Below are 14291 nucleotides of genomic sequence, written 5' to 3' on the forward strand. Positions count from 1 at the left end.
CCATAATAAACTTTCTTTTAACTATATACGTCTATACCTGTATCTTTAAAACCGAACCGGTAATCGAACCAAAAAAATCTTTAAATTATAGGTTAATATGGTTTAACTAGGTTCAACCGGATTTGATAATATTTTAAACTTTTAATTAACTAAATAAAATTCTTCAATAATAATTATATTGTTTGGAAAAACTTTATTAAATAATAATAAACATAAAAATTAAAAAAAAGAAAAAAAATAACAATTTAAATATTTTTTAATTGAAACACGGTTTTATATGATTTATTAGTTCAATACGATTTTTAACCGATCTATGTGGGTTTTGATATTAGTTAAACCTGGCTAAATTTTCAGTTTGCGGTTTAACCTGGTTGGACCGCCAATTTGATCCAATTTTAGAAACACAGGTCTATGCCAAACTAAATTAGAATTTCAGTTTATAGAAAAAATAACTAACGAATTAAGTTCTCATTTCTGCCGTGGAAATCCCAATCGTGGTTGAAAACGCCGTGAATTGAAAAAAAAAAACAAAAACAAAAAAACGAAGAAAACGCCGTCATTAAAGACATTTGTCGGTGGTAATTACGTTAGACAAGCTTGCAAATGAGCCCACTGTCATATAACCTCAACATGGGCCATAAAAATTGGTCCCTTGTCATTTTGTTTAGTTTCACGAATTTTACTATTTATTTACCGAGATTGTTCGTTTAGTAAGTTAAAACATTATGGGTTGTTTTTGACGTCGACAAGAGTAGTGATGTTTTCTCGAAATTGTTGGTCTTTTAACTATAGCTATCATCGGAGAAGTGCATTGCGACTGTTCAAAGGCTTTTCTATGTGTTCGGGCTGAAAGCCTTTTTAAGAGTACTAATTTGGAACAAACTTGCGTCTTGTGACTCTTGTCTTGATTCCGAAGCTGTGGGTACTTTTGATTGGTTTTAGACTTTTAGTCAAGGCATTTCTTTCTAGTTTATGACCTTTACTTTTAGCATCGCCCAAGGCTGGTTCTGGGGTTTCACTAGCATTTTGATAAGCTTTGAATAAAAAACCTTTCGAGTCTTTGTTAGCATCACTGCGTCCTGGACTTTTGCATTAGACCTTGTGCTTCCCTTATGGCTGATCTAGCACCATGCAGCACTATTTTCTTAAGCTACAATGGAGAGTAGAGAGAAAGAAAACAAGGTTAATATAAGCTGAAACTCTTTTTTTTACCTTCCAAGATGATTCATAATATTCAGATATAATGAATTTGCAAGGTACCTCTAATATATCTTTGTTGGATCTGTGGTCTTTTGGTAATCTCCGGAACTCTTGTGCTAGTCTAATGCATTCTTCTACGCTTTCAGGAGCAACAAAACCTAGTGCTACCTTTATGCAAGACTGGAAACAGTTTGAATTTTATGATCACTATCATTTGAAATGCCTACATGTTGAAACTTTTTCTTTTTGTTTGCGGAAGGAGGAAACAGGTAATGAGCAAAGAGGGCTGATCCAGATGAATGAAAAAAAGAAGGAATATTAACTGGTTGCTTACCTGTCTATTCTTCACTTGGTAAGGACAACCTGCAGGGATGAAAACAGCTTCGCCGAGGTGTTGCTCAAAGGTCCATGGTTCTATATCTGCATATGATCAAACATACATTCATCATTAACCAGAGCAAAGAAGATAAATCAGCTTGTAATTCTGCACAGGTTTTAGTCCAAACCGGAATCTTACCGAATTCCTCCTTCAGCTGATTCTTCTGACTTTCATTCAAGAACATTGTCTGGTCATGAATTGGGTGATCTACCTGCAATAAATCAAAACAACAAATTCCAAATTTCGCATACATCAGTGATTAATTCATTACGAGTCATTTACAAGAGATGAATGTGATGATACGTACAGACTTTACAATTTGGTTATTGATGTGATGAAACTCTTGCGTGTGCCTTTTCAAATACTGAATTAGTTTTGGAACATCCTCTCTTCGAAAGATGTCCCAGACAGCACCACCATGCACAGCATTTGACCTCTCATTGGCATTGCCATTAGTTTCTTTTGGAGCATCCAATTTCTGATCTTGTATGGATTTCTCACTTGTACTCACAACAGGTTGTGTTGGACTATCCTCTTTGTCCCACGGAGGAGTTGAAGAGGTGTTGGCATCATTAGTCCATTCTCCACCGAGGGATCATCTTCTCTTTGGTAATTTGGAGATAATCTCTCTGTCTTTATACAGATGTCATTATGATTCTCGTGAGTAATTGAAGGAAGCGTTGACATCATTAGTTCATTATCCACCGAGGGATAACCTTCTCTTTGATATTTTGGGGATAATGTCTCTGTCTTCAAACAGATATCATTATGATTCTCCTCAGCAATTGATTCGTTAGTCGGCGTCACATTCTTCTGAGGGATTAAACTCGCATCCACCTTTGGATCATGACCTGACTCCATAGCAGTAGTGCAAGAATATGAACTAGAAGACTCTTCCATAGGGTCAGCTCTTCCAGTGATAGTACAGTCACCTGCAATTTAAGCCATCTTTTTTCAGAAATATGTCTATTATGCATAAACATGGGAAAGAGCTTCTTGGAATACCTTTTGTAACAAATAATTCATCACCTTCTTGTGAGCCGGACGGTCTCAAACTGCTATTTGATGGTTCTTTGTTAGCTGCTTTGCCCTTTAAAACCTGTTCTCCTAAAGTACCATTGCATTTATCTAAAGCTTTCCCATCCACTTCTTTCAGTGACATGTTTTCAAGTTCGCTGGCTTCTGTCCTTTGACCACCGTAATGTTTAGGCAACTTGGCTTCTGCATGTTTTTTCCGTTCTACTTGTATACTTTGGTATTGCCGGGGAGATATTTCCACTTTAGCTGTGTGAGTCAGCACATTGACCTAACTCAAATTCATAGAACAATTGAATGGACAGCTCAGTTTCAGTGTGATAATTCTTTATGTCAGCTTAAGACCACCTCAGAAAGTTCAAAATCCATGGTTATGTCTACGAAGAGTTGAGGAAGAAATTGGTGCACGTACCGCGTCAGAAATAATACAATGTAGCTTTGTCACAGAATCTCCTCTATGAAGTTCTTCAGGGAAACCGTATGCAATGTATGTCTTGGGTCCAAGATCTGGCTTCAGAAATTCTTTTGGAAGTCTTGTTACGAGATTTAGGATACCAGACTTTGGGTCAGTGTAATCAAAGAATGGCAATGCAGCAATAAACTCAGCATTATGCCTTGGGAGGCGCTCTTCGAATAGAGTTGATGGAGGCCAATCCTTCAATTTCAACATTTCTGGCCAACCATTGCGATGCATGCGGCCTTCTATGTAGCCTTTAAAAAACTGATGAATGTTAATTTCAACCTACAAGAGAAAGAAAGGGATGGTAATATGTAAAACTTTCGAGGAAACAATTACATCGAGTGTTAAGAAGTTATCATAAGCACATAGAATCGGGTTTACTGACCTCAGACCAGTCCCAGCAATCCAGAGCTTTCAGGGTTTTCGCCTCTCCTTTAGATCCAACCTTTGGGTCCATTTCCCTACAAGCTCTCCACATAACCATTGGTTCCCAACTTAGTCCAGATGTCTTCTCGAGAACATTTCTGACTATAACAGGTTCAGCCCTCATCCAATGGGACTGAAAATGAGCGATATCGTCTTCAGCCAGATCAACAGCATTTGGGGAGTATAAGAAGTTATCATGAGCATTCTTCCTAAACGCTGCCTGCCTTCTAATGTGATCAGAATTTGTAATGCATGAGGAACATTCATGAGCAATATCTACATCTGGTGGCCTATACTGCAGAGTAACTTTCTCTGCATCCGTTATCAATTTTTCAACCCAATCGCATTCGGACAAGCGTGTCAACTCCAGTGTTGAAGTACCACAACCACCACACTCTTTTGGAGGGCATGGAATGCTACCGTCTGAGTTAAGCTTCCAATTAGAGAAATCCAAAGAGACATTGGCTTTGGAATCTTTTCCTTGACCTGCATTTCTCTTCCCATTTTTCTCTTGATCGTAGAAGCCATCTCTTAACTCATTGCAGCACGAGAGACATATATCGCATGAACAATCTGCGTTGGAACAGCTTCTGTGAAAGTTGGCAATGGATGTACTGCAGATGTCACTGTCGTACAAGGGTGACGAGATTGTAAACAAACAAGGAAACACAGAGATGTCCTTGAGGCCTTTTTGAAACAATTATGAAAATAACTCCCTGCTTCACATGTGAAGCTTATCTATACTCAAATGAAATTACTTAATAAGATCATAATCTTACCAATAGAAACACCCTAATTATCCTCTCCCCCCCCCCTCCCCCAGTTCGTTCATTTTATACTTACATTGATTTAGCAGTTAGATAGTTATCACATCTTCTCGTGAAGTTGGTAATAATCGCTACATAAGATTCTCTCTCTCCCTACTGCCTATTTGCAAAGGATACAAGAAACAGTATGAAAACTCAATATCGTTCGTTTTCCCAAGAAGAAATGCCAACCAAGCATTAATAAAAAAAAAAAAAGAGTTCCTTTAGTTTTGAAATGTTACCAGTATATGCGTTCACTCAGGTCAAGTTTGCAGCAGGTAATATTAGATTCTGTCACGGGGACTCCTAGAATAAAACAGGTTTTGAGTGGATAATAAGAAAAAAAAAAGAAGAAGAAATGAGAGGAGACCACAAGTGAAGATCAAGTGGCCATACCTCTAATTGTTGATTCAGCCTCTAGTTCATGGTTTTCCTCTGCATAAATATCCCTAAGAACTGGAAGAACTTTAACTAATAGGTACTGCAACTGCTTGAGCTTGACATTGGCGTCTTTTTCACTGTGTATCTGAGATTCAGAAAACAAAAACAAAGTCAAAATTGAAGGAGACATTTCATCTGAGTAGATTTACGGGAAAGTAATGATCTCAAGACTCATTACCTTCACAGCCAAAGGTTGACGCAAACAAGCTTTGCAATTGCAATTCCCCATACAGAACGGACATGCAGCTCTAACTCCATCACTCGTTGTCTCTGGATACCTATAGAGATTCAGTATTCAACCGAATATTTCAAACTCTCCTGATTGGTTAAGTAAGCACTGATTCTGCAAATACTTACCATCTCTTGATGCAGTCATAGCAATAGCGCTTCTTGTTACATTTTGAACACAAGACAAGATCAGTCTCACTCTTTAAGGTCTTACATTGATGACAAGTCAAACGCACATAGTTTCTGGTCCCATCAGAGTTATCCTGGAAGAAGCAGTGTTAAAAACATATATTCATTACATTTCCGAGCAAAATTTCTCCAGATCAAAGTAAACAGCATTCAGACAGATGATTCCAGTTCAAAGCAATACAAACCGAAATTTAGAAGTTTAAATAATAGATGCATTTCACTCTCACAAAGAAAATGAAAATAAAAAATTGTTCCTCCTGATAAACAAAGCAAAATTCATAAAATGTCACTTGAATCATGGACATTCAAGTGATAGTGACACAAAACTTGCGTGACTGCGGAAAGATATACAATACCTATTCCAGAAATCATGCTCTCAAAACATAATGAAACTCGTTCAGAAATTAACCTTGTCTCTTTGAGAAGTAGATCGCTTCGAAACCTCTCCTCCACCATCAAATTTTTTTCTTCTTCTTCCTCTTCCGGTTCGGTCTAAATTCGAAGATACTGTGGTCACAACATCCTTCTCTTTCGTCTTCGACTCGTCGGAATCCTCTGATCTAATTCGCTTCTCCTTCCTTTTCTCCATACTCTCACTCCCTCTCCCCCTCAACGGCTCCCTCAGGGTTTTACCTTCTTTGCTTCTGTCTCCGATATATGAGAACTGAAATCGACGACAGTGACGTGGCAACTATCCAAGGTTCTCTCTATACTGGACGTTGTTAATAAAATGGGCCTAAACCAACACGAAGGCAACTATATTTTTAAATTGATTGAACTCGGCAACAAGAGGTTCCATGGTCTAGCGGTTAGGACATTGGACTCTGAATCCAGTAACCCGAGTTCAAGTCTCGGTGGAACCTATTTTGTTTTCCCTCCGGCCAAACTTTTTCCCCGGCGATTTTTGAACCCTAAATATAACGCCGGCCAACCAGAAAAAGCTCTACGCGGTATTAAAATCTCTTTTGATCTCTCTACTGTGAATTTTTTTTTTTTCCGTTGGAAGTTGGAACCATGGAGAATTCATTGCTTGATTCTGGGGAAACTGTGGAGATGGTTACTACCCAGAAAATCGAGGAAACAGTGAAGGGAATACTCAGAGAAGCCGATATGGATCAGATGACTGAGTTCAAGCTCCGAATCGCCGCTTCCGCTAAACTCGGTTTTGACTTGTCGGCGACCAATCACAAGAAGCTAGTCAGAGATATTCTCGAGGCCTTCTTGCTATCGAATCCCGACGACGGGACTGTCCACGGTGAAGCAATTGTACCGGAGACGGTGGCTCCGGCGAATAAAGAGGCAGATTCTGGTGCTGCCGCTGCCACTTCCGCTGGTACTGAAGATGAACGCATTATTTGTAAGGTTGCGACTTTGTTCTGTTGTCTATGTTTGATTCACTGTATAGAGTAGAGATTGTGATCATTGCTAATCACTTTGGTATAATGTTAATGGCTAATGCTAGGGACTTGAAGCTCTTGTTAGGTTTGTGTATTGTGGGTTTTGCTGTCTTGAAAAGTTGTGGTCTTTAACTATAGTTATCGGAGAAGCGGAATGTGACTGTTGAAAAATACAGAGGCCAAGCTTTTCTATCGATTGGGGAGAGTTGTCAGGAAAATGGAAAGCCTTTTAGAGGTAATTTGGTACAAACTTTGTGTCTTGTCTTGATTCTGAAAAGCCATTTTCGTTCTAGTTGTGCTCCTGTTGGTTTTTACTGCTACACTTGTCTTCACGGATTCTTCTTTTGCATTTTTCTAGTCCTCTCTATTGGGGTCATGCAAAACATTTCTTTCCTCTGCTAATATCCTTTTTCGTTTTTGTTGATGTGTACTTACGACATTAGTTACTTTTATCGGTTTCATGCTGGAACTCTTGTGCTGAAAAAGCTTTCGTTTTTTCTTCTCTATCAGGAGTACATTTGTCAACTAACCAATGGTCTGTGATCAAGAAGAATTTCGAAGCCATAGAGGAAGGTATTAAACAGTGCCAATCAAAATTACGGTAAGAATGTTACATTATTCATGTCTATAAGGATTCATGTTCTTTTGTTCCCTAGCATGTTTTCAGTGTTTCATGGCATTACTGTCTGGGTAGTAATGATCTTGGTTTTACACATTATGTAGATCTGAATCAAAACAAAACGGAGATACTTCTGAGGCTGTGGATAACAAGACCACTTGCAGTTTTTCAGTTATCGAGACTTCACGTTTTGATGGGAGTGGTTATCTTGGCTGGGCATCACAGATGGAACTCTTTTTAAAGCAATTGAATTTGAGTTATGTTCTCTCTGAACCATTTCCTGTTACCAATAGCTCTCAAGGCCCTGAAACCAACCCCAGAGAAATAAGTCGAGCTGATGCTGCAAGGAAAAATTGGTGGAAAGATGATTACCTGTGCCACAATCACTTGTTGAACTCCTTGTCAGATCATCTATACCGTCGATACTCGAAGAAATTCAAGCATGCCAAAGAATTGTGGGACGACTTAAAGTGGGTCTACCAGTGTGAAGAATCCAATTCAAAGAGGTCACAGGTCAGAAAGTACATTGAGTTCAAAATGGTGGAAGAGAAACCGATTCTTGAGCAAGTCCAAGACATTAACAAGATTGCGGATTCCATAGTGAGTGCTGGTATGTTTCTTGATGAGACATTTCATGTGAGTACCATCATTTCCAAGTTTCCCCCGTCGTGGAGTGGCTTCAGCACCAGATTGATGGAAAAGGAGTTTTTACCGGTCTGGATGTTGATGGAGCGAGTAAAAGCTGAGGAGCTTCTGAGAAATGGAGCACAAAGGGTTACATATAGACCAGCCACAGGCTCTTCTCAGATGGAAAGGATACATAGTCTAGGAACAACAACGCATAGGGGTTGGAAGAGGAAAGAACCCGAGAGAGACGGGAGAGTCACCATCGTCTGTGACAACTGTGGGAGGAAAGGACATCTTGCAAAGAATTGTTGGGGTAAGACATTTGATGAGAGAGCTTCAGGTAAACCGAATCCGGTTACTTCTTCATCCACTGAACCTGTGGTTTCAGAGACTCAAGCAACAACCAACAGTGGAAGGGAGTAATAAAAAAAAGTTCATATTTCCGGATTACAAAATCACAGCCTCCCCCCAAGGGAAGATGAGAATCAAGATCCATTCCAAGAGGATCAGCCTTTTCTGGCTTTAACATCTTGAACCACCAGCTAACCAACATTGAATCTTCTGAAACATCCGTTCATTTTGTTATTTTGGTCTTAGGTTTGTAATTTTAGTTCAGGACAGTGAATTGTAACAAAGGGAAAACAGAGAGATGGGAAATAGAACAGTTTTGGCCTTGATTTAATGTAAAAGCAATTGGATACCTCTCAATTAGTGTACACACTTTAAACCATTCATTATGACAAGTCTTAGAGATAGTACAAAATTGTGGTGCATGTATCTCACAACCAAACAGATCAACATACTCCAAACCTTAATAAACAAACGGGTGGTGGTTCGAATCACGTTTCTTCAATAACCAGATTAACAACAACAAATGCAGAAACCAATTGAGATCACAAATTTAAACAACTCTTTCACTACTGCAATACCAAAAAACTTTTGGTAGTCAACTGATTTTAACATTCATACTGATGATACTTTTTGATGTAAGCCTTTCATTCTTTTCTTTGCACACTAATTAACGAGGATCTAACTCAGTGATTGTAACACTATTCCAAGTCTGTGGAGTACTACCTGTGTGGTTGTCTCCCATGTAAAAACCGGGTTGTGAGGGCCTCGGTAAAGTGAAAAAAACTTGCATTGAACATTACAGCAACAGAAGCCATTGTTGGTCTACTCTCTGCTTTCTCCTGAACACATAACGAACCAATGTGGATGCAGGGCCGGATTTGGGCCAAACCCATTGAAACATTTGTTTCAAGCCCCCAAATTTTTTTGTCTAATTTAGCTTATAAATTTGTTTAAAAATTTATAAAACCAATTAGGCCCTCATTTTTGTTTTTTGTTTCAAGCCCTCAAAATCTCAGATCCAGTCCTGTGTGGATGGATTTTATGATTTCATCACTTAAACCTCTGGTCTCAATTAGACTTGGATCCACAATGTTCAACACTTTCCCTTCTCTCTTTGTGTTTTATTTTCTTTAATCAATCATCTACTCCGCTAATATTGTTTTCTTGCAACCCAATTCATACATATAGTTTTTCATTTGATCATATTACATAAAACAACCGCCAATATGTTGAACCAATTGCAGTTTAAATAATAGAGTAGTGTGGCCGATTGATTAGTTATTGGCCGATAAGACCTCTCCAAAATGGGAGGTTTGGAGTTTTACATATATAACAAAACACATGCAAGTACAAAAAAAACGTAAATGAAAATAATTTTGATAACTAATTGGAGAAAGAATCTGTGGTAGCATCAGCAAACTTCTAAAGTTATACAAATATGATTTATATATACAAATAAGTTAGCCTTATCTCAACTAGATTAGGAGTTATCTCTAATTATTTACACATCCATATTCCATATAAACTATAATCTTTATCATTCTCCTCATAGATTACTATTAACTAGCTCACCATTTCAGATAAGTAAAACCCATGCCCATGTCTCAATTCTGTCTAGTTGGAAACCCATATATAGCTCTTGTTACATTGGTAATAGAGATGATAAGTTTTTATTTATTTAATTTTTCAAGTTAATAAATTCCTTATTTCTTTTGAAATAGGATTTTGAAAAAGTTTATATATATGTATATATATATACAGTATATATATCCGGGTATATGGGGGAAGTATCAAAAACAAAGTTTGTGAGAGAAATTAAAGTCAGTTTTGGAGAGAAACAAAGCCTAAGAAAAGAAAAGTTTTGGAGAGACGGGTCAAAAGCATACAACAAGTTTTACGTTTGAGATAGATAACTTCTCGGAGAAGGAATCTGAATCGTCACCCAAACTTTCTTAAAGCTGCGGCTGCGAATGGTAATTATTTACTGTACATATATATGTGTGTGTTTGATTCTTGACTCATCCGGTAGATTCAATAAACAACTTCTGTTTAGTCGATATTAATAGATATACAACTAAACATGTTTTTTTTTTTATCATTCTTCTCAGGTATGTTGAAGCTTTTCCCAAAGGACATTGTATTAATGATCGGTACATGTATATGTACCTCTGCGTTGGAAATCCTGATTCATTGCGACTTGGATGGAAAATACGAGCTAGATTTGAGTTATTTACATTCAAAGACACTTTCAAATTTCATTCTTATAAAAAAAACACTTATAGCTATTGGGTAACTTATTTTTTGTTAATTCGAAATTGCCCTTCTTGGATGCGATAAGGTGGATGCAAACTAATAGATAGCAGATTAAACCCAGATTTCAAAAACAGTAATTATCTTTTTCCATCTATTTTATTTTATATTTTCTGTATTATGAAAGACATAAAATATTTTTTTTTGTTAGAATGAGTTATAATTTTATTTTCTCATTGTTTTAAGATCCATTATACTATAGTTTATTCTTCAAACAAAAATTTTTCAAAAACATATGTATAAAACTTTTTAAAAAAATCAGAAGTCTAGGCAGATATCCACTTAGAAAATATGATGTGGATGATGCATAATGGACATATAACATGGACTTGATTGCGTGGATATGTTTTCATTGAGGTATCTACATAGAAAATATGATGTGGATGATGCATAATGGATATATAATATGGACATGATTGCGTGGATATGTTTTCATTGATATATTCAACATGGATATACATTTTACATTGTTTATAACCTATCTCCATATGATCCACGTCCCCCTTATGGACAATGTAAAATGTATATCCATGTAGAATAAAGCAATGAAACATATCCACTCAATCATGTCCATGTTGTATATCCATTATACATCATCCACGTCATATTATCGGAGTGGATATCTACCTACACTTTTGATTTTTTTTAAAAATTGATACATATGTTTTTGAAAATTTTCTTGTTTGATAAATAAACTATAGTATAATGGATCTTAAAACAATGAGAAAATGAAATTATAACTCATTTTAATAAAAAAAATTGTTTTATGTCTTTCACAATACAGGAAAATACAAAACAAAACAGATGGGAAAAATAAGAATTATTTTTAAAATCTAGTTTTAATCTACTATCCACTTCTTCGAATCCACCTTATCGTATCCACGAGGGGTAATTTCGGGTGATTTGGGTATAAACAGTGAAATAAGTTATCCAATAGCTGAAAGTTACTTTTTTGTTATTTGAGTTATAAAAGTGTCTTTCAGTGTAATTATCTCATAATGTAATTATTTTCTATGTAAAAGAATTACTGAAGATTTTTTTAAAAAAATATATATATAAATATGTCAAGCTTTCTTTGTTTGTCTTACTGCCGATTGTTCTGCGATCAGGTAATGACATGGGGTTGGTATTATCCTCTTGAAAAATTTCAAGAAAAAAGGTTTTTGAGAAGAATAAACTCATCTTAAAAGTCGAAGTAGAAGTAGTTGAAGTTGTTGATGAAGGAGAGTGTAACTGGGAATGAGATGTTGAGTTCAATGGTTTCCAAGTTCTTTATTCCAAGGTATGATTAAAGGATGCTTCTTATTTTATTTCTTCCTGCTGTTTTTGATTCAAAATTTTCTAGGATTTCAGTTCAATGATTTAGACTATTTTGTACAAAATCTATTATTTTGATTACATGTCTGGATTTTCAGCATATTCAGTGTAGGATTAAAGAGGAATGTGTGGCTGTTGTTTCTGCCAACCTAGAATATTCTTCCAATGAACTGTAATTCCAGTTTATTTTTTGTCATTTAGAGCCTGTCAAACGAATTTTAAGCCGCACAAAATAGTATAATCGTACTAGCAAACATCAAAGTAAAATATTGGTTTTGTACTATTTATGAACATAGAGATTTTGATCATTCGTCACATTTTATTTTAACTATACACATGAGATTTTGACTATTCATGAGATTTTGATCAAGAGTGGTTTGTGGAAGTTCTTTTGCCTTGGTATCTTTTGAAGCAGTACGATCGATCAGAAACATGAGGATGTTGGTATTGACAGCTGTGATAATAGCGTGTGCAATCAATGTGAAAGTGGTTCAAATGCAGATGAGGATGAAGTAACGCCGTTTTGAGAGATAGGGAGAGAGAAAAAACTTTTGACCATGAAATTCAATCCTCACCAAAATCGCTGAGCTGGCATAAGCGAAGTAATTAATATAACCGTCGGATTACAATCAATTTTTACCGTTGATATACTGGGATTGTTGATATTGCAAAACCAATTTCTTTACGCCGATTAACGCAGCCTCACAGGCAGCCAAATCAGCTTTCTTAATAATGCCCAAAAGCTTTATAGCTCTTCGTACTAAGACCATAGGATCTCCATGGATGTGAAGTAAGTAGGTTATACGAATGTGTCTACCACCTGTGTAACCCTTTAGTCAGATTTTATATCTTTCTTGTTTATATCTATAAGGCTTGTAGCTGTGTATGTATCTAATATCCATGCATATATAGCCATAGGGTCGTGCGTATGCATGTATATATATCTATCTAAAATCAAATGATTTGCTGATGACATTATGTCTTCTCTTCTTTCTTTTCCCTAGCTTGTTTAGCACGATAAGAAACGACCTTATAGATTGTTAATTAAATCTTCTTAATTAGAACCCTAGAAAGACCTTACAAAAAAAAAAAGACTTAAACCAATTGAGTTTGCACATAATCATTCTATTAACAGTTCCGGTTTCAGCCTATTCAAGTAATTTATGGTGTTCTTCCTCGAGAACCGGTGGATTTATCCAATCTCCCAGATTGTATCGCATACATGGTGATGCAGCTTCTTTTATTAATCAAATTACACAGGCTCATGACAATACCATTGCTAATTTGGAATCGTCAACTTCTAAATATAAGCAAGCAGCAGATCTTCACCGTCGTCACCTGGTGTTCAATGTTAGTGATTTTGTCTGGGCATTTCTTACTAAGGATCGTGTACCATCAAATGCTTACAACAAACTTAAAGCTAAGAAGAGTGGTCCTTTGGAGATCTTGGAGCGCATAAATGACAACGCTTATGGGCTACGTTTACCTGTAGATGTTAACACTTCTGATGTTTTTAATGTACCCTACCTTACTCCTTACGTCACCACCGACGCAGGCTCTAATTGGCAGTCGAATCTTTCTCAAATTGGGGGCCTAATGCAGCAGCATCGTCGGAAATAACTTGACATTCAAAATTGTCAAAGTCCTATACTTACAGTTTTACTTTAATGATTTTTCCTTTAATCTTTTAGTTAGCTTAGTTTTTCTTAAATTAAGAAATAGAAGATATCCTTTATTGCTTATGATGGATAATGGATTCAAATACTCCTATGTATAGCCAACTCGTTGCTTTGTTGTTATTCAGTTTTGAATTATTAATCAAAGAGTTTTCTCTTACCCTTGTGTTGACATGATTAACATCATCAAAGCAAGAAGTTTCGAGATTGAATTCTTCGCGAGCTCTCTCGATTGAGCAGAAACAGTTCACGGAAGAACCCTTTCGTTCTTGAACTCGTTTCTCAGTTCTTGCACTGCGCCAAGTTGGTATCCAGAGCTTTGCTACGCTTTGTATTTCAATGGCGAGACAAAAGAAAATCCCTCCACCCACTGAAGCTGAGATTATGCAACAAACTTGAGGTCACGGCTGCTACTACTTGTGCTGCTAGAGAAGACAGGCTCGAGGGTGTTGTTCGCTCTTGGAATGAGTGGAGAGTAAGAATAGGGTTTTCTGGTAAGGCAAAAATAAACTAAAGAAATATACATAGTTTTTACAGTTTCCGTTTGTCCAGTATTAGATAGATAGCTGGAAAGATGGAACCCATTCACTACAAGAAAACAATCGTTTTCCAACGGTCCATTACGACGGTTACTAAACCGTCACAAATTTACAACGATTTTACGACGATCTTACGTCTAATTTAAAAACCATCGTAAAACCGTCGTATAAAAAAATCATCGTAAACTCGACGTACAATTTACGACGAATTACGACGATTATACATCGATAACGAGAGATTTGCTAGTAAATATAAAATCGTCGTAAATTCGTCGCAAAATTACGACGAAT

The 14291-nt window shown here is 36.7% G+C and overlaps 2 protein-coding genes and 1 non-coding gene across 3 annotated transcripts; 2 read left to right on the plus strand and 1 right to left on the minus strand.

Moving 5' to 3' along the window:
* Window positions 1-832: 832 nt before the first annotated feature.
* Window positions 833-5815, minus strand: LOC18015105 (lysine-specific demethylase JMJ25). Its single transcript, XM_024154744.1, is given in 15 exon segments — window positions 833-1150; window positions 1261-1380; window positions 1535-1620; window positions 1718-1790; window positions 1887-2137; window positions 2140-2178; window positions 2296-2511; window positions 2585-2885; window positions 3027-3356; window positions 3460-4126; window positions 4549-4612; window positions 4703-4832; window positions 4926-5025; window positions 5105-5238; window positions 5574-5815. Coding segments are annotated over 15 exon segments (2772 nt in total). The 5' UTR covers window positions 5754-5815; the 3' UTR covers window positions 833-1069.
* Window positions 5816-5955: 140 nt separating this feature from the next.
* Window positions 5956-6027, plus strand: TRNAQ-CUG. The gene has a single exon. It is a non-coding gene; the product is annotated as a tRNA-Gln (tRNA).
* Window positions 6028-6159: 132 nt separating this feature from the next.
* Window positions 6160-8493, plus strand: LOC18015094. The gene is made up of 4 exons (XM_006396255.2): window positions 6160-6526; window positions 6700-6796; window positions 7072-7162; window positions 7285-8493. Exons 1-4 carry the CDS (start codon window positions 6179-6181, stop codon window positions 8228-8230), a joined length of 1482 nt encoding a protein of 493 aa, XP_006396318.1. The 5' UTR covers window positions 6160-6178; the 3' UTR covers window positions 8231-8493.
* The last annotated feature ends 5798 nt before the right edge of the window (window positions 8494-14291 follow it).

This window comes from Eutrema salsugineum, unplaced genomic scaffold (assembly GCF_000478725.1).
Source record: "Eutrema salsugineum unplaced genomic scaffold, Eutsalg1_0 scaffold_3, whole genome shotgun sequence".
NCBI classification, from domain to species: Eukaryota; Viridiplantae; Streptophyta; class Magnoliopsida; order Brassicales; family Brassicaceae; genus Eutrema; species Eutrema salsugineum.

What these genes read in the sequence shown, in the direction of transcription:
- LOC18015094 (XM_006396255.2), top strand. Translation starts at nt 6,179, where the DNA reads ATGGAGAATTCATTGCTTGATTCTGGGGAAACTGTGGAGATGGTTACT. An exon ending in ATGAACGCATTATTTGTAAG is followed by an intron (nt 6,527 to 6,699) that starts GTTGCGACTTTG and finishes CTTTAACTATAG; the next exon opens with TTATCGGAGAAGCGGAATGT. An exon ending in AAATGGAAAGCCTTTTAGAG is followed by an intron (nt 6,797 to 7,071) that starts GTAATTTGGTAC and finishes CTTCTCTATCAG; the next exon opens with GAGTACATTTGTCAACTAAC.